Consider the following 24,867-nt stretch of genomic DNA (forward strand, 5'->3'; position numbering starts at 1 on the left):
TTTCCAGACATGGCTGCTTGAGCAACCAGAAAAGAAGAAGTGTGGAGAGAAATGGACTATCAAAGGAAAAAACTGAGCTTTCATGTTAGGACACTTTGATTGTGTTACAGATTGGTTCCAGGTGAGGTAATTCTGAGAGGGAGGAAATCCAAGAGAAAAGAGAATGTTTTAACTAAGGACGGCATTGCCAGGATTTAAGCATTAAGGGACGATTTGGAACAACAGGTGTAGAGAATCGTTGAAGCTCAAATGTTGTGTTGGGTGGCAACTCAACAGTATGAGAAAGTGTCTTTTTAAATCATAGACAAGATTTTCGTTGACGAAAGCCAGTGTTGGAAAGTATTAATTCAAGTACTGTACAAGTAAAGTTTTGAGGTAATTTCCTTTGTGTACTCCACTTCATTTCAGAGTGAAATGTTGCACCTTTTCTTCCACTTTATTTATTTGGTTACTGCTTACTTTAGTTAATACTCTTATTGTGGAGGATTTCACAAATACATCAGCTTTAGTTGTTATACAACTAACCATTATTTTCACAAATGTTTAATCTGACGATGAATTTCTAGATTTAGTAATCAATTGTTTGGTCATACATCACAATATGCCAGATCACAGGGTGTCTAATATTCAAACCTAGAAAAACAATAATTGGCACATTTGAGAACCCAGATCCATCAAATGTTTGGCATTTTTGCTTGACGAATGAGTTAATCAGTTTTCAAGTTTTCAAAGAGATCGACTAATTGAATAATCGACTAATCGTATGGCATGAAATAGATGATGCATGAAACTACCCAGGATACAGTTAAAATTGGCCACATCTCGACCAGCTACAACATTAAAGTGATCCTTTTTTGGAGTATTTTTACTTCTTCCATAGCCATACAGAGTCTGTATATGTGTTATTTAAAATCCCTGCCCAGTCAATGTTCTGTCCTGAAGTTGCTCAAGATGTGTCCAACTGTGGTCCACCATCCTGCCCGTGTGCCTGCTACGCTGGCTCTCTGCAATGATTGGAAGCAGGCATTGCATGGGAAGTCCAATTAGAGACGGAAATTGCACGTAGCCCGACGCTGCGTAGCCACAAGTTTGCCGCATGGTCACTTACCTGCACATCTGCACAGATTTTTTAAAAAGCAGTAGCCACCTTTTTCCACCACCTTAATTGGTTTCCATCACTGATTGCTTGAAAGAGAAATACACTGCCACGGTCTGCTTCCCGGTAGCGGTCTGGCTTTTTACTGATGTCTGATGAGAAGGAGGTGGAAGTCAGGTTTAGATTCATAACAGCAGGTCTTTTTTTATGCTCATCTAAACAAAGCAGGTCTAAATTTATGAGGTCTCTGACATGTGTCAGTATAAAATATGATATACATTGATAGTGTTGTGTTTTAATGAGGAGATGGAGATATTAGGCTGAATAAAAAGAAACCAGTAATCAATCACTGAATTGTTAATAACAGAAATAGTGTACTTATTCACACGTAAAAGAGAAGTTCTCACATGTGAAAATAATTGTTCTACTCAAGGACAGGTTTACTCTTTAGAGCGAGCCGCTCTCTCTTCTTATAGCACAGACAAAGTTCACCTTTGATCTGCAACACCTTATCCACTCACTCATGGTCATACCAAACCCTCAAGAATGTTTTTATGTTTCACGTTAGTTCATTTTCTTGACTATTCATCCGTGAAAGTAAAACTAGTTGGTGGTTTTGGAGTTATAAAACACATATTATCTATGATTGAAGTATTGAACCATGCTATGTGGTCCTGACATTCAGCAGTTATGATTCTGCAATATTGCTGCTTGTCAGTTCTCGAAAATAAATGGTTCACCTAACACCCCACCCATACCACGAGGGAAGCATGTTTGATATGCAGGTCTTGAGACAGAGCCTTGTGTGCTATGTGTAGCTCGTTCATCAGAAGCCAGGAACACTGCTTAACATGTGGGGATCATTTTAGAGGGGAGGTGGCCAAAGAAACATATGTAAAAAACACCGGCTAGACTGTCTCAAAACTGATTTACTACACTTGTATTACATATTTTTGCAGATCTAAAGAATTTCAGCTGTGACAAATGCAATAGTGTGTCAGTGTTGAGACAAGTCGCCTCGGCAGTGGTAGAATGTAACAAAGGGATATCTTGGGAAATGTGCTTTTTGGCATTCTTACAGAGAGTTAAATGACAAGAGGAGAGGCCGCAATCTCATGGTACAATGAATATGAAGCTACAGCCAGCAGCCTGTTAGCTTAGCTTAGCAAAAAGGCTGTAAACGAAGGCAAGCAGCTAGCCGGTCAGAGGACAAGCCCGGCGAGAGCTAAAGGATGCGCACTTATTACTCATGAGTTTACCTCTGAGTGTGCTCCTCCCTTTAACCTCCACAACTCTACTCCCACAGCTTGTCCTCCATCCAGACTACAGGCGCTACGGGCTATCAGAGAATCGGAGCAGGAATGTGACTCCTGACAGACACATCTCTCAGGACCACAGACTGAATATGTTCCCAATTAGCTCCATCTGATAAAGTGTGAGTGCAAGTGAAACCCAAAGCGGGCATGATCAATAGCACTTGACTCATTTTGTCAGATGGGTTTGACACTGACAGGCCGCGCTGTGATTAATGGCGCTGCAGATAATTGTGCAACCACATCTTCCTTTGTAGGTGTCGTTGAACTCTCATGGTCATGTCTGTAGTGCTTTGAATATGGCTCGTCACTTTCAGTTCAGTTCTAATTAATCTTTTCTTGAACTGGCATCTGTTCGAAAAGCAGCTTTCTCTTATTAATCGGCCTGTCAGTTATTTTACACAAGCACAGAATCAGACTTCTTTTCTTGTGCATTTTACTGGCCACCTGGATCAGAACTGCCATCTGCTGGTCACACTGCACACTCCAGCAGAGAGAGGTCTAAGCATGGTGGTTGTTTTAGTGGGGTGAGCTGTTTGATAAAAACAAGCTGCGAGCCGTTGTGGTTTCATCCTCAGAAAGTCTCCTTGGTTTCCAGGCCCACAGCTGGATGTTTTTAGATTTACCCGTACGGGACTGCTGTGACATGGGCACTGGAGATGAAACAGGCCTCACTCGGCACACAAACACAGCACTACACTCCCGGCCTTGTGTACAGCTGGTAGGGATGACACAAGACGCACAGGGCTTTATTGAGTCCTGCTGAGGCTGCTGTGCAAGTCAGGGCAGTGCTCTGGCAAAGCTCAGCCTGCAGGGCAACAGAGGAGAGCTGGCCGATGCAACGCAGGCCGCTTGGCCGATGCCGTGGGTCTCTGTAGACCGGTGTGTGTGAATGTCGTGAGATGAGACCTGGCATCCCCTCAACTCTCTCAAAGTCTCATTAAACTCAGTGAACTCTTCGTAGACAGAGAGCCACAGATAAAGACAGCATCCCCCTTTCACACTCAAGTTCTGTTTGGGAAAAAAAAGATAGTTAAGTTGTTTTATCAGCTTGATACTCAATAACTTGTCCTAGATGTAGAATAATTTCTTACAGAAAAAGCTGCTTTACTTCTAATTCAGGTCCAAGAGGCCACAGCTGTAAACAAGCCTGCAGTCATGCTAGAAGCTCAGTGTGAGGCTGTCCTGAGGCACAGTGGTGCTTTCAACTAAATGCTAACACATATAAGTTGAGCGTTATCAATCAGCATTCGTTATTTAACAGTAATGACCAACTACAGCTGAGGCTGATGGGAATGTAAATATTGTGCATATTTTTGGTTGTCGACCTAAGTATTGGACAAATTGAAAGTTTACCCAGATGATGAAAAGGATGAAAAGTTAGAGGATCACCAAAGTTGTACGGATTCAGTGGAACCACCATTAGTGTTCGTCCAACATGAGTTTCTGTACCTCATTTTGTGATAATCCATGTGACGCTTGTCAACTTGTCAAAAATGTCAACCTGTTGGTGCTCCAAATGTCCTCCTATCCATGCTTTTGTTTTTGAGATATTTGACACATATTTCTTTGTCTGTCAATTACTTTTTTACAAACAAAAGATATTTGTTCCCACTTTGCCTAAATAACAAACAGAACAGGAAAAAATTCTTTATTTGGTGTAATAAAAATGCTTTATGGTCATTTATGTATTTTGTCACTTTCAAAGTTAGGCTACTATGTTATTTATCTATACTTATCTTTAGCCTGGTGTTCAATATGGAGCTGATTTGTTGTTGAGACCACCGTGCAGTAGTTTTTTCTTTGCAGCCATTCCTCAAGCATTACTTAATGCCTCACTGACAATTCTTCAATCTGCAGACCTCCAAATGAACAAAGGCCCAGCATCCCTCGCTGTGCCTTTACAGTTTATTCTCATCTCTATTGTGGGAACACTTGTTAGCTTCCCTATAAGTATCTCTTTCAGTTTAAACGTCATGTCAGCCTGGGTGGGTTTTTAACTCTATATGTTCCTTCACTCCTCCTTCGTCTATGAAACTACTGTCAGGCCACGCTAAAGGAATCATCCTGCAGCTTCTGTGGTCTGCTATCTCGCTTCTTTTCCTCCTTTTCTCCTTTTCTCCTGTGTCTTTGTTGCAAATTGATTCCCTATCACATTCTTCCCCCACTTTTTAACGCCAGTTAAGGCTGATTCTCTCAGGCGCTAATAAGGTGTGGTCAGGCGCCTTCATTCCCACCCTCGAACGCAGTTCATGGTTTCAATTATTGAATTTATATCTGCAAAGATAACTGGGGATGGCAGGAGGCTGTGCGATGGCACTGGAGGAGCACGACTTGTGGCCAGCTCAGAGTGAGTTGACAGCTGGTAGACATGAAGAAGACAGCAGAAACACTGAGGGACACCAGCTTTGAAGACAAACAGTAATGAGGGGAAAGCCAGAGACAGTGACTGTACAGCCCAGAACATCATGACTTCATTAACATCCATTTATTTTGTTTTATCTCTCTAGTCTTAACTCTCTTTTTGCACTGCCAGGAGTTTATTATGAGAAAAGACTGCATTTCATAATAGATTTGCAATAATTTACAGTATAATATTCAGCAGCTCTCACTGACCATGGCCAAAACAGCCCTGATAACTGATTATTATTGGATGGTTGGAATGTATATAGATGATTTAGTGACCTCTTGTGGCTGAACCCCATATGAAGAGTAGAGCGCCACTTCATAAGAATCTACTGTTAAAAAACACTCTTAAAGGCCATAGATGTGTCCCACTTTCACAGTCACTATTTGCAGTAATCTTTATAGTATTTTGTTATTTTGCAGTTGGTGAACAAGAAATCAACATACTTTACTTTCTACTGACAGGAAATGATATGTACCTGTCGTGCAAAGGCAATTAAACTAGAACTTTTGAATACAACCAGCTATTAAATATTCAGTTAGATTTTGTTTTCCAGCTCCTCCATTTCCTTTTTTTAGCACCGCACTGTCCCTGAACATCACACTAAAAAAATCAAGGTTGTTTTAGTTACATTCTGACTGATATAAAATGTGCTATGCTGTATGCACAGCTTGTGTGTTAATATTCCTTTTAGCGCATGGATTTCAGGTGTATCCGTAACTCCCAGAAAGACACTCACGCCAAAGATGAAATGTGTTTCTCTAAATCAAAATGTATTTAATAGTAAATGTCCAAAAAGTCGTGGGTGCAAGTCCAGAGAGGTGTCACAGATACAAAAGACACACAGCTCCAGTCAGTAAAATGAGTATTGCATGGGATCCCTTGATCACTAGAGGGCGCCACCAGTTCAACCTGCCAGTACAGCACGATCATTCTGATCAGGACTTTTCAACATGGACATTGCATTCATAACTTGAAAATGTCACAACATTTTACAGGTTTGTAAATTCCTAATGAATTCTTATCTTTTATAAATAGTTCGTTTTTCCTAGGGAAGTATTTTGGAGAGAAAAACACTGTTATTTAGATACAGTCAGCAGGTTAGCTTAACATCCAAATGGGAAATTTGTTCGCAGGCAAACATACAATTGAACATAAATGAAGAATTTAAGCTTTCAATAATGAAGGAATAATTAATGAATATTTACTTGGATTTTAAATGGAGCAACTCCTTTAACGAAGTTTCTATTTTCCTTGTAATTAATACAAAGTCACAAAGTTATTCCCAGAAATTTCTCAGGAAATTACGAACCATGAAATAAATCTGAAATACTGAGACTCATTGAAAACTTTGAACACACATTTGAACAGATAGGTCTGAGGTGATGAAACAGTGTTTGACTAATAGAAACCTGACAAAGACTTTTGTTCATTGCTAAAGATCTGAAATTCCAGTGTATAACAAACAAACTATTATTGCATGTTCAAGTTTTTCCATTATTTAGGCTTTTTTTATTTGCATTTAAGGACGAAGCCTATGATGAAAAGTTTTCTGTTATTGCTGGTGCAGTCTTCATTAGTCTCCAAGGAGGGAGCAATGCAGAGATGTCACCTCTCCTTTCTGTGTTGAAATAATTTCATATGAATGTCAGATGCATGATAATGTGTTCATCAATGATTCATTCCCTTTGAAGCCAGTAGGAAAAGGCAGGCTGACACTCTTCATTCTGCTAAACCATGTTGTTATTGTTGAGTTTGGTCCATTCGTAGATGTCCTGCTCGCACACAATGTCTGAGTTGATGAGCAGGTAGCGGTCACCCACGCAGAAGTGCTTCTGGCAGGCGGCACACTTGAAGCACTCCAGATGGTAAACCTTGTCCCGCACGCGCATCGTCATCTCAAATGCTCGAATCCTCTTCTCGCAGGAAGCACAGAGACCGTCCTGACCGAAAAGCCTGTATGGATGAGAAGATATCAGCAATTAAAAATGTCTTAAGCATTTTAACATGAAGAAAAAAAATATATATTGCACAATTGTACAAATTACTGCAAACAACAAATTTCCACCGAAATTCAGTAATAATGGGACATTCAGGGGCCCTGCGGCTGTCGCACACTTTGCCTGGTTAATAATCCAAGTTTTCCAAATAAAAACTCTTGCATAACTTCAATCTCCACTAATCATTTGGCTTTTGTACTTTCCTGCAGACTATGAAGTTAAAAAATCCAGATACAGGGCCAAGCTGTTTCCCCATGTCCCTTATATAAATATATATGTATATAAATTCACTCATTAAACAATGAATCAACAACATGTGATAAAAGGATGTCTGTCAAAAAAAAAAAAAGTGAGGTTTTCAGTGCTTCCAAGTTTTCTCTATTTTTCTGTCAACAAAGCCCTTGCAAAGACCTCAACAAACAATGCTCATTTATACTTTAATGCAATGTAAATTTTTCGAAATGTGTCTAGAATATATAATATTTTCAGCTGTGGAAAACAACTGGTGTCCTTGTGAGTATTTGCCGCACCAAAGCAGTGTGTGTGGTCAGATTGACTTAAAAATAAACTGAACACATTCATGTGTTTTTAATAGTTTTTGTCAACAATGGAACAATTGAAGAAAAAAAAATACATAACAGGCGTTTGTCTACGTCGACATATTGGTCTCGCTAACTAACAAACTACTTGATTAAATCCTAATGTTCCAAAACCATCAGACTAACCTGAGGTAGTCTCTCCGACATAGTTTTCTTCCCAGCTTGAAGTAGAGCCGTCGGCCCACCTCCCCCAGTCGACAGCCACACAGGTCGCAGCTCAGGCAGTCCTCATGCCAGTACTGCTCGATGGCCTTCAGGAAGAATCGGTCTCCAATGCTCTGCTGACACCCGCCGCACGTCAGCAGAGACGGTGGCATCTGGAGGACCTCGTCCACCGGCTCCCTGGATGAGAACAAAGACATTGGTTGTTTATCAATTCAATAAGTTACCTGGAAACCTACATTAGAATATGATTTCAAATGTGTGTTGATTTGTTAATATTTTGAGCTCAAACTTCCAATATGATCTTGAATCGTTATGTATTGGTCCACTGATTCTAAACTGTCCAAAAGTAACTTGTACAATTGCAGTTTCCTGCTGTCCACCTGAGGGAGCCATTGGATATTGTTTAATACTGAACTGTAGCAACACAGCAAATGCTAATTTATAAAGCCCTTAAAATTAAGTTTTCCCCTTTGCTTTCCCAACAGGACGCTTTAAGGTTGTTGAAATCATTTTATTCATATATGTTCTGTATCGGATTGTTCCAATTCTTCATTGAAACTATATGATAGTTTGTGTAATATGCAAACCCAGGAACACTTGAAGTTGTTGTGGGTACACAAATACTGTTATTTCTTGTACATCATCTCAAAGCCTGACAAATGTGGTATTTATTCATTCCACTAGAATTTAAAATACAGTTTTGTGTCTTTGAATAATGTCTGGATGCAAAGTTTGTTAGTGATCAGGTATACAGTAAGCTGCTTTTGAGGTGGAAATACCTTTTAGGGGCCTTTATGCCGAATACAATGCCGATAAAATAAACTGTGAAATAATTTTAGACAATCAGCCTGCAGACTTAAATACGTTAGCCTTCCTTTAAGAATCTGGTTCTGAGAAACACTGAACTTTTTCTTGCCAAGAGCTCCATTTCCTCCCTTACACATTTAACATTCTGCCCTTGAACATGAACGTGATAATTGTTCTTGCTCATATCAGCAGGAGATATTCCTGACCTCCATGCTATCATATGCAGTTATTGTACCCGAGTCTGGCTGTCAGATAATGTGTCCTTGTTTTCTTTCCTCACACATTATAAACAATATATCAGTTTATACCTATATGCTACTTACTCATTGGCGTCCAGCGTCTTCCTCTCTATAGTGGATGTCATGTCTATGACGTCCAGCCGGATCCAGATGAGGTATCGGCGGCTACCCGTGAAGCAGCCTGCGGGCAGACCGGATCCACGACGCGCTGCACCTGCACCTGCTCCACAGCCTCCGACGCGCCGCTGTGGGCTTGTTGTGTGTCAAATGAATTGTCAATTGAGTCCTGTGGAAATGGCCGCAGGACAAGACAGTTTCTCTCTCAAGCAGCTACGCGGTGATGATGGAGGACTCTGTCATCGTTTCCTGAGGCAATAACCCGCGGTGACACTCAAGCAAATTGTATCATCCCGCAGCGACTTTGCGGACTGTCCGTTTGTTTACAAATGAAAATCAGCACCGGGCGGATTTAAAAGGGACACTTTGCGGGGATCTCCGTGCCCGCGGGTCGTTGTTTGAACTGAGCCGGTTGCAGACGCGCTCCTCCGGGTCGCCGTTGGTGTGCGGCGGCAGCATCGTGCTTAAATACGGCGGTGCCCCCTCGGTCCCTGCTTTCGTTTCCCTCTTCCTGCTCACGACTCTTTGACAATGGGGGGAAACCGGTCTTAAAGCGACAGCTAAACACCGCCCGGCCCGCTCTGTCAGGCGGGAGGTCGAGGTCGTGACTGAGACTAATGAGGTCATTATACGCTTTGCTTCACCAAAGTGCCGATAGGACAAAAGATAACGAGCGGAGTGAAATCATTAGTGCATGCCTCGTGTTTTCTCTCGGTGGTCACAGTGCGTCTCAATATACTTCCCTCGTGGAAGAAATGTTCGAAATATGTAGTAGGCTACTACTCTCAGATCTTAAGATTGGATCCTTTATAAAGGGCTAAAGTTATTACTCGACTTTATCAAGAGTGAATACATAATGTATAATGTTTTATAGATCAGTTATATTAACTACTGATTAGCTACAAGTGACATCTCGTGTAGCTGATTAGATCGCTTCAGTTTGGAGTTGTGCAACACTAAAGGTCACCTTTAGTAGTTACTTGTCCCACAACAAAACTAACAGGAAAGCCCCTGAAGTTCCCCAAAGAAAGTTATTATATTTAATATTGTTGCATCAGATAATAACGCCTGTGCACAAAAGATTGAAGACACATTAACTTTCGACCTTGAAGGCTCATATATATGTCTGGTAGAGACAAGTACTTTTGATATTTTATGGTATTTTTTATGGTAAGATGTACTTTTAGCCTATATTCTCTCTGTATTCTTTTGAATACATAACCTGTACTTGTTGTAAAATAAGTATTAATCAATTCAAGGTACAAGGTATTATACAAGTTAAAGTAGGCTACATATTAAAAGAATAAAGCAGCCATGTGCTCACTTTCACATGGAGTCCAAGTCCAGGGAACCTTATGGTGCTCTTAAGTTATATTAAAAGCCTTCTGTTTAGTTGTGCATATGGTTTTAAAACGCTGGATTACACCTGTTTCTTTGTAACACACATGCCATCACATAATGAAAACAGCAACAACATTAAACATAATATCATGGATGGTGGAATAGCTTACAATTAAGAGGGTTGTTTGTAGAGCAAAGGGTTTATAACATTTCTTCACTAGGATATATGAAAAGTGAAAGTACCCTTTTGCCCAATTGGCAGTTATCATGTTATGCATGTATGTTGTGTGGTTGAAGCTATAACATTTAGAAATGAGCATATGTTTTGTATGTCCATTTATAACCCGCCATTTAACCAGTATCTACAGCTTTCAGATGCATGTCGTAAAAAGTACAATATTTCCCCCTGAGATAGTTGAGTGGAGGAAACCGTAAATAAAAAGGAATACACATAATATTGGTCTTGGGTACATGTTGTTACTTCCCACCACCTTTGAAATTGTGGAAGATAAAATAGATATAGTTTGTCAACTGCATAGTTTCCTATTCTTCTATTGATTCCCCTCTATGGGTTTGTCTTCTTTCCACAGCTCTTGGATTACACGATAGGCCTACAGACTTGACAACAGCAGAAGCTGAAATTCACCCAAAATAAGGTCTTTTGAAAGTTGTCTCTGTGATAAATGATAGTTCCACATAGTTGATGTCCTCGCAGCCTTTCCTTTTCAAACCAGACCTGCTGTGGGCTCTTCCTCTTATCTCTTGCCAAAGCCTGCGGGCTGCCTGCTGGAGGGAGGGACACAGACAGCAGTTGGACTGGGCCAGGAGATAAAGCACTCCAGTAACCACAGTCAGCTCCTTAACCAGATCCAACAAAGGAAGATTGCAGGCAAACTCTAAATTCAGGTTGAATGTATCCTTGGGCAGTTGTCTCTGGATATACAGAACTGAGAGGGCCCAGGAGCGAGGCGAGCATGGCACTGTGTTCTGCCAGCCACACAGAAAGCAGAGCAGCTTGACAGAGATACAACTCTAACTAATTATCCTTTAAATTAAAGATATTCTCAGTGCTAGGTTTTTTCACATGTACTGTCTTTGTACAACAAAACAGCACGGTGCAAAGGCTATGATGGTTTCCTTAGTCTTTACAAAATAAAAATGTGACCCTCTTAAAATCCCTCCCTTTCCCATGGGAGCTGATAAAAACAATCACACCACCAGGTCCACTCAGCAGCTGATCTGGAGCTTTCTCTCCAAATCACACTGTTCCTCACCCCAAAGAGTTTGCACTAGTAATGGAAAGTTACTTTCAAGTGTTTTATTAGCACTTTAAGGACATCTATAGTCCATGTTGGCTTACAAATTGAGATTTTGAGATACAGTATAAATCTCCAGATTATACTGAGGGACCATGTGTTGAGAGTTTTTTGTGAACTGTTTCCAAGGTCAATAAGGAACATTCAATCCTAATGTCACTAAATAAAACGTTAAAGCAACAACCTGACATACGCTTTATCTTCTTATTTCAACACTGCATTTAAGTTATCAACTACATTCTGTGCAATTTCATAAAATGGCTTTTCACATAATCTTTCTTTGAAAATTCAATATTCTACAGAATCCTTGGCATCAGCAGGGATTTTAGATAATGTTTTGTGGGTTTGTTTGCACAACAGTATTTGTAATTTTAAACACAACTGATTGTCTGCGGAATTCATCGGTACCATAATGACCGACCATGAACAAAATGTCGTGTTGCTCAAGAACAAATTCAGGATGGACGAGAAACAAGAAAAGAGAAAGTCAGTACTGACATCCAAGTCATCCACATCTTCCTGTGGGGTTGACTGAAAAGCCCGGAGGATGTGCAACGGCCGTGCACAACTGAAGCTTTCCTGGGGGGTTGGTGCACACTGCATTCACTTCCTACCACCCCACCTCCACACAAACACACACACACACACACACACACACACACACACACACACATGATGTATGTTGGTACCCCTCTTGTGGTTTAGACAGAGAGGGGATAGACAGGTTGACTCCAGATGGTTCTGTATGATAGGAGTAACACAGCTTGCAGCGCACCATAAAAACTAGCTTGTCATTATTTGGCGATAACGGCCTTATTTGTGTCTTTAGCCTTCGTAAATGTCACCAGAAAGTGCAAACTTAATGTCTCAATTTGAATTATTCAAATACAATTTGTAAATATTTAATATTATGTCATGGGCAAGTCTTTTTCTGCTTTAATTAATTAATTAATGTGGAGTTTGGGGAGCAAACAGTTAAAATGTAGACAACCTTTTGGGAAGTGGTTTCACTCATGTCCAGCTTCCTGTTTTGCCTGTTCGGTACTGAGAGCATTATGGAGTTGAAAGCAGTGTGGAATTCGAGGGCAACTGGAAAATAAGCATCAGCACTAAGCAAACAGCTGAAATCTACTTAACGGCTATTTCTTCCATCATTCAGCAAATAATTTGAATTACTACAAGTCACAAGTACTCTCCTAAATAGCCTCCTAAAAAGTATAACAAGGCTGATGCAGGATGTACAACCATTACCCACCATCTTGCTGAATCATGAGAGATTTAAATAGATCTATTAATTAGTAATAGAACAAAGATGCTTATCCATACATCATGGACTATCTGCACACAAACTTGCAGGCCCATTTCCTGAAATAAAGGCATCGTGGATGTATTGTTGACGCTTTGATAGCACAAACTCTGGAACCGCAATAGCAAAGCCGACTGCTTCCTGCCTAATCTGAAGTGAAGAGATAATTGGCAACTCTTTCAAACCCCTTCTCCAAAACGGACACAGGCCTACTGAGGTGGAGATGTGTTATTGTTCACTGTTTCCACATGGGTTTAAATTACTGCAGGATTCATTGTAAGTTTTAAAATGTCAAGGTATTAAGATCACAGGTCAGACGAGGAAACACCCTGTAATTCTTTTAGAAAATGGCCGGTGGACTGTGTTGTTGTTTGATTGAAATACAGCAGGCTGCGGAAATGAGTCACTCGTTGAAAGGGAGCTTCTCTCACCCTCGGGATCCTCCCATTATCAGTATTATCCCGAAAAGAAAACACTTTCAGTGGAACAGTGCAATCAAAAAGCTGTGTAGCCATGTTAACTGCTTCCTGTATTTGGCAAAACAAAAGAAAGCTGGATTCACATTCTTCTGGTTAGTTTGCTCCCCTAAAACACTGATGAAGCAAAAACAGAAAAATATCAATGCAGCCCCAAATTCATTGGAAATGTTAGATACCGAAAGGTATTCCCTTGTTTTCAGCATTTATTCTGTGTGTGTGTATGCACATGTTATGTTTTGTCTCTTAATAGTATATGTGTCAGTCAATTAATTAGAAAAGGATTGTAAATCTACACATTTCCGAGGCTGCACATTAACAAATGATCAATTCATCAATTTTACTGCATTAATTCTTTGTTGTTGATCATGCTGCTGAGCTTTACTGACACCTACTGGTTAAAGGAGGCAGAACAGATAGCAGCATTAGCATGATATCTAGAACCAGCTGTGTTCATCCATAAATCTGAGACTTTCCAATGACTTAAGTGCTTGCACAGATAATTATATGAAAATGTATGGGAAAAATTACATGTCCTATTTTTGCAGGATCAACATTGCAGGATAATCTTTCAATGGTCAATTTGACATCCATCTGGATTTAGAACACATGAATGCATTTCTCCAGAAGGGGCAGGCCACATTGGCAGCACAGGGCAAGGAGTGTTCAGTAACTCTCCTGATGAACAAAGTGGCTAATTATTCTGGAAAAACAATTGTAACCAGTCATATAAACCATTTTTAGCATATTTAAACTGAACATGATTATAAGAATTGTTTTATTCGAATTTACAGATGTATTACATTAATTTTACAAAATAATCTGTCTTGCTGACTCAAATAGCCCTTTCTGACACTTCATGCAGCCTATTTTATATTGGACCTACTCAGAAGTCTTTTAGAATGTATTACTGTATTGAATTAAAATGTTGTTATTGTTGTTATTATTATTATTGGTTCATGGATGAAATCTTAACATATCTATATTTTGGTTTTAGTAGTGTGTTTGGTTTCTGCATTTGGAATTAGACTTGTGCCTATACTGTTTGCAACTTAATATTTTGCAAAGTAGTTACTCCAATTTTAACTTTGAATAGTAGCGACATCTTCAGATATTAAAATGACAAATTTCATGCTGAACTTGAACTTCAAACTGATGCGCGAAAGATAACACAGTGATGTATTATCATGAGCAATGTGTGTAGTTAAGCAGCTGTGAACCATACGAGCACATGGGATGGGAGAGCTGCTGCAGAAAAAAAAATACTTTATATGGCACAGAGAGATAGAATAGAATAGCTTAATCAAAGCTAATGATTGTGCAGAATTTCTGCCAAGCGGCTGTTGACTTTTTTGCCTGATCACAAATAGCAACTTCACAACGTTTCATTGCAAAAAGGTTATCCTATAATTAAATATTCGATCAACTTGTTGCATGCTGTTTGCTGTTGATGAATATATAGCTATTGATAAATCTACTCTGTATTGAAGTTTGTAAGTGTGTTTTTTCTGTTCAGGTATATCTTCGACTGCTGAAAACGGACCTTCGCCTTTATAAAGAGTTTCTCAGTCTTTCGTACCGTCTCAGTTGTCGGTGAGGCCGGCGGGGCGGATCCCACACTAGAGTGAAAGAGAAAATAAAGCAACACAACAATAATAACAACTTGGCCGTTTCGTACAAATCGCTAGCAAGCTCCCCTGTGGATACATACCATCAAGGTGGGTGAATCCGTAGTCGTGCTGCCAAGGTAACGCCGCGCCCGGCCGGCTGCTGATTAGCACGAGTCGCTGTAGCTACCAGACAACCAAGCTAGCAATGCGCGAAGATGCTACTAAGTCAATGGTCTGTGCTAACGGGTGTGCGGCAAGGGCCATTTTACCAAACCTCAGAGATAACAACTGCGAGCTTACCCCACTGTTTGGGGGGACTGTTAGCCACACAGCTGCGAGCAGAAGATACAGCATTGTGGCTGCAGATGTAGGGAACATATTGTGGAAAGGTGAAACGCGGGGTTTAAATCCGTCCTACCTTCAGTTCACACACAGAACAACGTTAGCTAGTTACCACGATGAAATGGGTTTTGAGGCTGTGGTAAGACTGGTGGTATTATTTTGTTATTAAAGCTATATTTCCTGTCTATGTATTGTTTACACCTAGTTTACAGTTAGATTACATTGATAGTGCTCCACCACTTGCTGTTCTTGTGCCATTAAATCTAACCTCAACCACTTTCGTTATTCTGTATATTACTATGTTTACTTCTGTCAATACATGTGTAATCTAATTGACATGTGATTTATGTGACATTCATCTCATCTGTCAATGTATTCACCTTGGCCCACTGTATCATGCAATCTGACGTTACCTCATGTAGAACAGATCAGTTCATAAATCCATCAATCGACTAAGAAAATAAACCAGAAACACATTTTGTCAGCAGGCGTCAACGTAATTGTTGAAGCAAAAATACCCAAACATTTTTTTTTTCAGCTTCACAAATGTGAACACTTTGTGGTTTGCCCAGATTTCTACTTTCTATTTTGAAAAAAGTAAACTCTTACCTTCAGGTTTTGGACTATTTGTCATTTGAATATATTTATTTGGGCCTCCTGTCAAATATTTTTTTTAATAGTAAACATTTTTTACTATTTTCTTGGAATGCAAGGATCCAACCGTAACTCTCCTGATACCTCAACTCTATTTATATGAATAATGCTATTGACAAAGAAACTGAATATGCACTCATACTGATCTGGAGTATTCGATTGGTGCATTTTCCACTATTATTGACCGTTTACAGATCAAGTGATTAATTAAACGGAGAAAATAATCAACCAAATAATCAATATATAAAAAATGGTTAGCTGCAGCCCTAATCATCGTGTCCACAATAGTCATCATCTAGCCTTTAGTGACTTAAAAGTCTGTTCAACAATAACTTTGACATTCTGACGACATTCATTTTCAATGAATCCTTTGTTTATTTTTGTATATAATAATTATATGTGGAGGCCTCATTTTATTACCACTAGAAGTTAACCATTCACACTTTAATCTCTAGATGCCCTCAGCGATGAATGCAAATAGGACAGTACAGTCTGCCAGCCCAGATGTGGGATCCGCTCCAGGGTCAATGGGCAATTTTGCACTCGGCGGACAGTCTGAAGTTATGAAGCAAGTGCTGTGTGTCCTCGACAAGAAGGTCCGCAACATGGAGAAGAAAAAGGTGAGTTCTGTTAAGAGCCATTTGTTCCCGAGCCTTTCTGAAAACAACATTCCTATGTCTTTGTGTGTCCTAAAAAACATGTTGTATGTTCTTTTACAGAGTAAACTGGATGACTATCAAGTCAGGAAGGATAAAGGGGAACGTCTCAATCAGGACCAGCTGGTGGGTGCATTGAAGCCTTCATAATGTTGTACATGAGAACAAATAATCCTGTAATTTTATACTAATAGAGTTTGAAACCTATCAATGTTTAATTTTTTCTCTTTGTCTTTCCAGGACGCACTCACCAAATTCCAGGAAATCACCTATAACTTGGAATTTGGCCGAGAGTTGCAGAAGACGTTCATCACACTGGGACAAGATGTAAGGGTGACTGACTTTTTTTGTAAAAACAATTCCCACAGAATGGTGTCCACCCTGACTTCTAGTAACTTGACTTTATGTGGCTCATGTATATTATTATTTTAATTTGATTTTTTTAGATCCAGAAGGTGGTGAAGAAGTCTGCACGGCGGGAGCAGCTGCAGCGGGAGGAGGCAGAGCAAAGGAGGCTGAAGACAATTTTGGAGCTGCAGTTCCTTCTGGACCGGCTGGGAGAGGACAATGTGCGGCAGGACCTGAAGCAGGGAGTTGGCGGATCACCCCTGCTGACAGATGCAGACCTTGCAGCGTTTGATGAGTTCTACAAGCTAGTGGGGCCAGACCGTGACCAAAACGTCAGGTAGGTCAGAGGCATTGATATCTGGGTGAAGTTGAGATGCAAAATAATGACTTTTTTAACAGGAGGAACCATACAACTTATCTATACTCTTGCAGGTTGGTTGACCAGTATGAAGAAGCATCTGTGCACCTCTGGGACCTGCTGGAAGGGAAGGACAAGGCTGTGGTTGGGACAACATGTAAGTGAAATTCAACTTGGAGCCTAGGAATGATTGCGAGCAGAATCAAGAGAGCTCAATATTTTAGTTAGACTTGCATTAGAGTTAATTATTTTCAGCACACACTGCATTTTGCAGCTAAAATGATTATTCATTTTTTAGAAATTTATTGTCAACCATTTTGATAATCAGTCATTTAAAGCAATTTAAGAGAAAAGATTTTTTTAAATCACTGGTTACTATTTTCTGTTTTTCTTATTCTTATATAATGATATATAAATAATCTGTCAAAAACTGTACGTTTGAGTAATCCCAAGGTAGATAGAGTTGTCAAATGATCTAAACATAACTTGTGTTGTCTTAAGGCACTGCTTACTATGTTAATGTATTTTGTTAAAGCAGCTTGTGTGCAGTGCTGTGATATGAAAAATCAGGGCTTGGGGATATGGGTGTACTGCATTCTCAGCGACCTGGCCTCCGAACTTGCACTGCTGCATTCTGCTTGAGGGCTGAGCGCTGTGGGCTCACCCTGACTCAGCAGCGGGGCAGGGTGCCAGTGGCCCTGTCGCCTGTGGTTCCATTCGACCAGATCTCTGGAGCCACATTGGGATACTGGTGACCCAGTTCCATGTAGTGACACAAGCCAACACTTTTACCTCAGTAAGGAGGTCTCATTTAGTGACTCCGGGTGATATTTATTCAGGCAGCAGCAGACTTCTTGGCCTGGAGCCTGTTGCAGTAAAGGAAATAACACTGACCTGCTTAGTCTGAAGGGCCAAAAGTGGAAATGCTTGAGCTAGCTTAAAGGCTCTTCTAGTATGTTCTATTGAATCAGGAGTCATGATTGTTATAGTATAATATTTATTATCTAGTCAATCAACAAGTTAGTTAGGCCTTGGATTTCCTGAAATCATAGATTTATGTTAATGCTGCCGTAGGTTTTAGGTCATTATCAGTGGTGCCTGCCAAAAAGAGTGCAGTGTAGAGAGGTGGCGATTGGCTATCCAGATGGGCAGTTTTCAGTGGCTTTAAAGTTGATACTTTATTTATTTTATTTTTGTTCTGCTGTCTAACCAGCAGTCCAAATCACAAAGATAGTCAGTTGGCTTTCATAGAAGACTACAATAACTAGCAAATATTTACATAGAACCAATTCATGTTTTGAATTGACTGCAAACTGAAAACACAACAGTTGAGATTCTGTTTAAAATTACAGCGGGTGGCGGTGTTTATAATTGTCATCTCGGTGGGTGGCTTTATATTGCTTTTGGTCAATTAATCGACCAATCGTTGTTCTAATCGTTATGTAGTTTCTTTAGGGGACATTTTTGAAGACAGTATCTTCACTTGTGAAAGTACTAATTTATTTTGCAAGCCGTTCACTAAGTCCCATTCCTTAAACGCAGACTTTTTCTGCTCCGACCAGACTGTCATGCAATCATTAAATACTGAAGGTATACTGAATGTAAACACGTTCTGATTATAAATTATTCTAACAGTAAATAAAAACCTACCTGGCTTTACAGGAACAGTGTTCTTCGTTGATTTCAACAATGTGGTCGTTCACCTCTACACTATGATCTGATGGCTTTTAGCTTTTTTATTTATTTTTTTTTTTAGACGCAGCAGCTAACAACATTGTTTCATTGTTGTGATTTGTATAGCTTGCTTTTGATTTAATTGATCACTTGTTCCTCTCCTAGACAAGGCACTGAGAGAGACTTTGGACCAGGCTCTGCTGAGTGGGTACTTTGACCGGGTTCCATCTCACCAAAACGGAGTGTGTGAGGAGGAGGAAGACGAGGAGGAGGAAGAGCCAGCCTCAGCGGTGGCAGCGGTGGCAGCGGCGGCTGCGACGGCATCAGAAGCAGCAGCTGTCGTACCTGAATCGTCAGAAGCAGAAGAGCAGAGTCAGACGGCTGATGCAGGTCCTGATCACACTCCTAAGTCGTGCTACATTAAACTGACTGTTATTTAAATGCTTTTGTAATGAAGCCATAACAATATCGACACAGCGTTCTCTAAATAGTTTTTCTCTTTACAGAAACTGAAATAATTGAGGAGTTCACAGATTCCATTGCGGTGGAAACAACAGAGGTGAGATTAATTGTCCCCTTTCCAGTGAAGTCTTGACTGATATTATTATTATTTGTTTGCATTGTGCTGATTTTCAATGCGTTTCCCTCTAGTTTATAAACAGACAGTTCATTCCAGACGGCACATACAGCGGCAGTGAGAAGGAGCAGGGGGATGAGTGGGCCACGGAAACAGAGGTATGCTGCAGACATGTTGTTTTTCTGGGGTTGCAGTTTACTTTGATGAATATTAAACAACAAAATACTCTTTGCTCAAATAAGTAAAGTGACTGCTGCTGTTATCATGTGCTATGTTTATAAGGCAGATAACTATAGATGATTTGTTGGCAACCTTGACACATAGCCTGGTCAACATTTAAATGGATCTCCTTCATCACTGACTTAACAGCGCAGACACAAATACTGATCAAAGAAAATAACTTAATTCAGAAATATTATACATTTATTTTCACTATTAATGTCTCAGGTACTTTCCTGTATGTTCCTTATTCACCTGTTCTGCCCATCTTCTACTCAGGCAGCCAGTGCCATGCAGCAGCCGCAGCAGCCGCAGCCGCAGCAGCAGCCGCAGCAGCAGCAGCAGCAGCAGCCTGCGGATTCACCTGTTGCCCTGGAGACCCACTCCTTGAACTCGGTGTCTCCTGTGCCGTCCACTGACCCCATGGCCAGGAAGCAGGTGGTGCAGGACTTAATGGCACAGATGCAGGGAACGTACAACTTCATGCAGGTGGGAATTTGGTGCTAGTAACGACTGATTGCTAAAGATATTAAGCACGTTGCTCATCACCTCTCTACTCTCAGGACTCCATGCTGGAGTTTGACGGACAGCCCATCGACCCTGCCATTGTCTCAGCACAGCCTATGAAACCTGCTCAGAACATGGACTTACCACAGATTGTGTGTCCTCCAGGTGTGTTTTACAAAGAGAAAACTTAGTTATGAGGCCTTGTGCTGTGTAATCATCATACTCAATAGCTTGAAATTACTTTTCTGGTTTACGAAGTTGCAATGATCTTCTTAGTTCACCCAGAAACCCGGCTATCGCAACCCAACACTGTTCCTGTCCAACCTGAGCCCACACAAGTAAGCAATCAATCTTGAATGGACAACGCTGATTGTGTGGCCACGTTGAAGACATTTTGAGTGCGAATATGTTACATTTTGACTGTTTTCAGGTTCCTATCGTCTCCCCAACTCCACCCCCCATGTATCAGACCTCACACACGCCAGATCCTCGACCCTCAACGGAAACAATCGACCCCATCCAGGTAAACATGCTGCTTTGAAAGAGTCTCTTTTGTGTGAAAAACCTGATTTTACCTGATTTAATTCAGGGAACTTGTCTAACATAAGACATTTTCATTTGGGCAAAGGTGTTTTTATATTTATATTTTTTTATTTAAAAAGGGTTGAAGCATGTTTATAATCTTCAAAGCAAGGTTCCGCATAAGAATATAAACAGAGACCCAGCCCCGGTGTTGTATCTAGTAGACTAAAGTAGTCTAAACATACTTGAATCTGTCTGTAAAATATACACCTTATGCAAGTAGTTAATTGAAGAATGCTAAATGATTTAAAGAACCAGGGAAAATACCAAGTACATGTTAACAGCTTACATCATATCGTCATCTCATTTTTGGTTCCGGCCAAGAAAATGTAAAGAAAGGGAATTAATAGTGAAACCTGCACTTGAGTAATATATGATGTTGATAAATGTCTCGGCCTGCTGAACTTGTGTTTTCCATCTTCGACAGACCTCCGTGTCCTTGTCGTCAGAGCAGCCTCCACCCTCTACAGCTCACCCACCTGTCTCTCAAACACAAGTTTTCCAGCCTGTTTCCAAAGCTCCACACAGTAGTGGCATCAATGTCAACGCAGCACCATTCCAGTCAATGCAGACAGTAAGGAACTTGTGACGACACTTACTGAAGAATTGCCCGCGTTATCAAATAGTATCTGTATTAAAAGCATTAAATGTGAATATTTGGCCTGTCAGGCAGTTAAAATAAAGGTCTCTGCTGGATTCTGTGCGCCACTGTCGGTGGAATTAAAATAGAGAATTGCTAATGACTTCCATTAGGAATTGCTTGTGGAGTCCTTAAGTGCCCCTTCATCATATTGCAGTTGTATGGGTTTGTAGTGAAGTCTATGTCAAGGAAATAATGAGTAACAGACTTAACCACTAATGAGCATGTGACCTTTCCTCTGCTTTTGGTTCACCACAATGTGGCCCTTGTTCTCTCAGGTGTTCAATCTCAATGCCCCGGTCCCACCAGCAAATGAGACCGAGGCTTTGAACCAGGCCAGCCAATACCAGAACAGCTACAACCAAGCCTTCAGCAGCCAGCCGCAGCATCCTGTGGAGCAGGCTGAGATGCAGTCAGAACCACTGCAAACTGGTGGGCTGATTTTCTAGTTCTCTTCATTATTAACTCGCTGGATTGATTGTGCCAGATTTGCCTTCCTGCCTCTATGTAAATACTGTGTGTTTGACTTTGACTCAAGATTGACGTGCATCTTTTCTGGGGCAAACCAACTCTGTTTCTTTTAGTAGTTGGTGCCTTCCATTCCCAAGACCAGTCAGGAGGCCATCAACAGCCTCCCCAGCAGGGCCCAGGCTTCGTCAGGCAGGGTCAGTCCTTCTACAACAGCAGAGGCATGTCTCGCGGTGGACCTCGTAATGCCAGGGGTATGATCAATGGCTACAGAGGATCATCGAATGGATTCAGAGGTAAGATCACCACCAAGTGGCAACCTCTGGTGATGAAAAATGAAGCCAAGAAATGTCTGTTTCTGGAATGGCCATCCACCGCCATGGTAACAACTTAACACCACAAATATACATGTTTACAGCCTGATACCAAAGACTGTTTTGGTCTCTGTGGCTAATTTCCTCATTTATGACAACAGCACAGAGGTTGAATTGTTATATTACTCACCTGCTTAATTCATATTGAGGCTTACAGTTATAGACTGTCTCAGGTTGCTAGCTGCTAGCTGTCTCCTCAGCTGCACCGAGGATTCAGCTATCCGCCCATTTTTAGTTGGGCTGGGTCGTCATTGCCAAGATGATGACGGCCAAAACCACTCACTTGGAGCTTCACAATGGTTATTCAGAAATCTATGTCCATATTTTTTACAGTCTATGCTCTCAACCTACAACCACTGTACCGAAGCTCTTTTCAGACATGGAATATTGGATATTGCTGCAATTAATGGCTTTTTGTCAGTCAGACATAGTCCTATAGACTACGTAGTATTGGTGATATATTTTTTAAATATTTTTTTGAAGCCTTAATTAATGACCATTACGAATGTGATACAATTTTTATTATTCATTAAAGAACTCTGCTGCATGTTTATTACTGTTTTGACCGTCCACAAGCATTGCAGACAGGACTTCATGTCGGGGCGCTTGTTTTAACTCACATGCTGTATTTAAAGGGTTTTGTGTGATATTTAGAATTTCAGTTGGCATTAATTAAAGATGAAAACACACACAGAGGGAGTGATAAACTGTTAATTATTGTTTTTGAAACGGTTTATTTGTTTTGTTTTTCAACACCTTCTGAGGCAGGAGGAGGGGAAAAACATTTGTATAGACTAATCTCACATGAGAAGAATCGTTACAGCTTTTCAACTGTGTTATAGTCGTATTTAATGATAAATATTACAGTGCTCCTAAAGGAACATGAAGTTAATTTCATTTCTGTGTGTATTTAAACTAATATCTGTGGTCTTTCAGTTAATTTCAAGGCATTCTGATTAAATTCAGATACATTTTACGGGTTTTCGTGGAGGTGATACTCTTGACTTTGTTAGATTGCAGTGACTTGCATTAAAGTGACGCATGTGCTTGTTGTCATGTCAAATTGCATGCATGTCTGAAAGAGGCTTACGAGTCAGAACTTATTTTATTGTTTATATCGAAGCATTTTAAGTTTAAACTCTTCCTATTTTAGGTGGCTACGATGGTTATCGTCCTCCTTTCGCCAACACTCCAAACTCTGGTTATGGACAGACTCAGTTCAACACACCTCGGGATTACTCGAACGGGAATTATCAGAGGGTATGAAAGAGCCATTCAGACCTCACAATGGATGTGTTAAAGTCACCGTTGCGGTCTCTAGGAGTAGTTTCTAAAATGTCTCTTTCCTTTTCCCCTCTGTTGCTCAAGGATGGTTACCAACCAAACTACAAACGCGGAGCTGGTCAGGGACCAAGAGGAGTGTCGAGAGGCAGCACTCAGGCAATACGATCCTGAAAAGGCCTTTCATAATGACTGTGACTGACTAACTTGCACCACACTGAAAATTCAAAATTCAAGAATGCATTTGCCCAAGCTCACTCATGTTCTCTCTTTTTTTTTGTTCTTCATCAGTGGTCTCTTAAATCAAAGTAATGCCTGCTTTGATATTTGGAAATATTAAATCATTTAAAGTCTGAAACACAAGCTGAGCTGTAAATCCAATCATCGATTTACACAAGCCAGGTGTTAACAATATTCCTGTAAACTTGAAAGATTTCATAAGTTATTTTTTGTATAAAAAAATGCACCTGCCACTGCTGGTCCAACCCCTTGGGAGTTTATTCCCCTTCTCGGTTCTTTTCTGTCATTTTGGTTCTAAAAAGAAAAGCGTTTTATGTTCAATGAGCTCCCGTTTCCTTGTTTGTAAATTGATGTTGCTTCAAGAGTTTCAATAAAGTTGTGTTGCATACCCATGCTTCAGCCTCAGTTCTCTGATGTACAATGAAACACGAGTCAGTGGAAATATGTCAACCTTTAAATACTGTAGTGGATAATTCTGTTCTAATGATTACTTTGTACTCTGTGTTGATTGTCTTTTATTTTGAAGGTTTCATTTATTACTTTTCAGCGGCCTGTGATTTGAATTTGTTACCACAATAAGCAGTTGTATTTGTTTTAAGTGTAATTTGTCCATCACGGTAGATATCCTTCATTGTGTTAACAAATTCCTGACTGCTTTGAAGAAAACTATGTAACTTGAATTCATTGTTCACGCTGTATTTGGAAGGTATGCTGCCGCGCGCACATGTGGCTGCCGGCTTCACTCCCCCTGAGCTGCTGCTCACAGGCAGAATTCATAACGGTTTGTGTCCGACGTTGGAATTAACAGTTTCGATTTAAATCGTCAAAACTGGATCATAATGCCGATCACCGTCACACTTCTTCACGTTAAGTTTAACTGAAGCAATTGGCCATGGGTCGTTTTAGTCCATCGTGTTGCTCTTAAACAAAACGGCAGAAATGCACATTGCAATTTCCCGGAACTATGGTTGAAAGTTTTCGGATTGTTCTCTTTGATCACCCAATCAGTCCACCGATAATTCACTTACTATCAAACTAAGGAAACTCACAACATATTTACATTTTAAACGTTATAACAAGTTAATTTGTTGACACAATTGTATAAATCGACTTAATCAATTTACCAAGTATCAAGATAGCCGCACTTTAAGTCGA

At 40.4% G+C, this 24,867-nt stretch overlaps 2 protein-coding genes across 7 annotated transcripts; one reads left to right on the plus strand and one right to left on the minus strand.

The window, feature by feature from the left end:
• Positions 1–5,565: 5,565 nt before the first annotated feature.
• Positions 5,566–15,059, minus strand: lmo2 (LIM domain only 2 (rhombotin-like 1)). 3 transcript variants are annotated; one of them, XM_034535523.1, is made up of 6 exons: positions 14,894–15,059; positions 14,762–14,801; positions 11,899–12,010; positions 8,711–9,266; positions 7,542–7,757; positions 5,566–6,772 (listed from the first exon to the last, which is right to left on the minus strand). In XM_034535523.1, the coding sequence occupies exons 4-6, from the start codon at positions 8,749–8,751 to the stop codon at positions 6,547–6,549; spliced, it is 483 nt and encodes a 160-aa protein (XP_034391414.1). In that variant the 5' UTR covers positions 8,752–9,266; positions 11,899–12,010; positions 14,762–14,801; positions 14,894–15,059; the 3' UTR covers positions 5,566–6,546. The 3 variants fall into 3 exon arrangements, with proteins under 3 accessions (XP_034391414.1, XP_034391415.1, XP_034391413.1); XM_034535524.1 differs by lacking the exon at positions 11,899–12,010; XM_034535522.1 differs by lacking the exons at positions 11,899–12,010; positions 14,762–14,801; positions 14,894–15,059 and having other exon boundaries at positions 8,711–10,678.
• Positions 14,729–24,106, plus strand: caprin1b (cell cycle associated protein 1b). Of its 4 annotated transcripts, none has more exons than XM_034535518.1 (18): positions 14,729–14,900; positions 16,244–16,408; positions 16,508–16,570; positions 16,685–16,777; positions 16,891–17,129; positions 17,225–17,307; positions 18,990–19,214; positions 19,331–19,383; positions 19,476–19,559; positions 19,900–20,109; positions 20,184–20,292; positions 20,404–20,465; positions 20,558–20,650; positions 21,137–21,283; positions 21,628–21,781; positions 21,937–22,113; positions 23,345–23,451; positions 23,560–24,106. In XM_034535518.1, the coding sequence occupies exons 2-18, from the start codon at positions 16,244–16,246 to the stop codon at positions 23,644–23,646; spliced, it is 2,151 nt and encodes a 716-aa protein (XP_034391409.1). In that variant the 5' UTR covers positions 14,729–14,900; the 3' UTR covers positions 23,647–24,106. The 4 variants fall into 4 exon arrangements, with proteins under 4 accessions (XP_034391409.1, XP_034391408.1, XP_034391410.1 ...); XM_034535517.1 differs by having other exon boundaries at positions 14,730–14,900; positions 21,934–22,113; XM_034535519.1 differs by having other exon boundaries at positions 14,730–14,900; positions 16,685–16,771; positions 21,934–22,113.
• Positions 24,107–24,867: the final 761 nt, after the last annotated feature.

This window comes from Cyclopterus lumpus, chromosome 6, assembly GCF_009769545.1.
Source record: "Cyclopterus lumpus isolate fCycLum1 chromosome 6, fCycLum1.pri, whole genome shotgun sequence".
In the NCBI taxonomy this organism is placed as follows: Eukaryota; Metazoa; Chordata; class Actinopteri; order Perciformes; family Cyclopteridae; genus Cyclopterus; species Cyclopterus lumpus.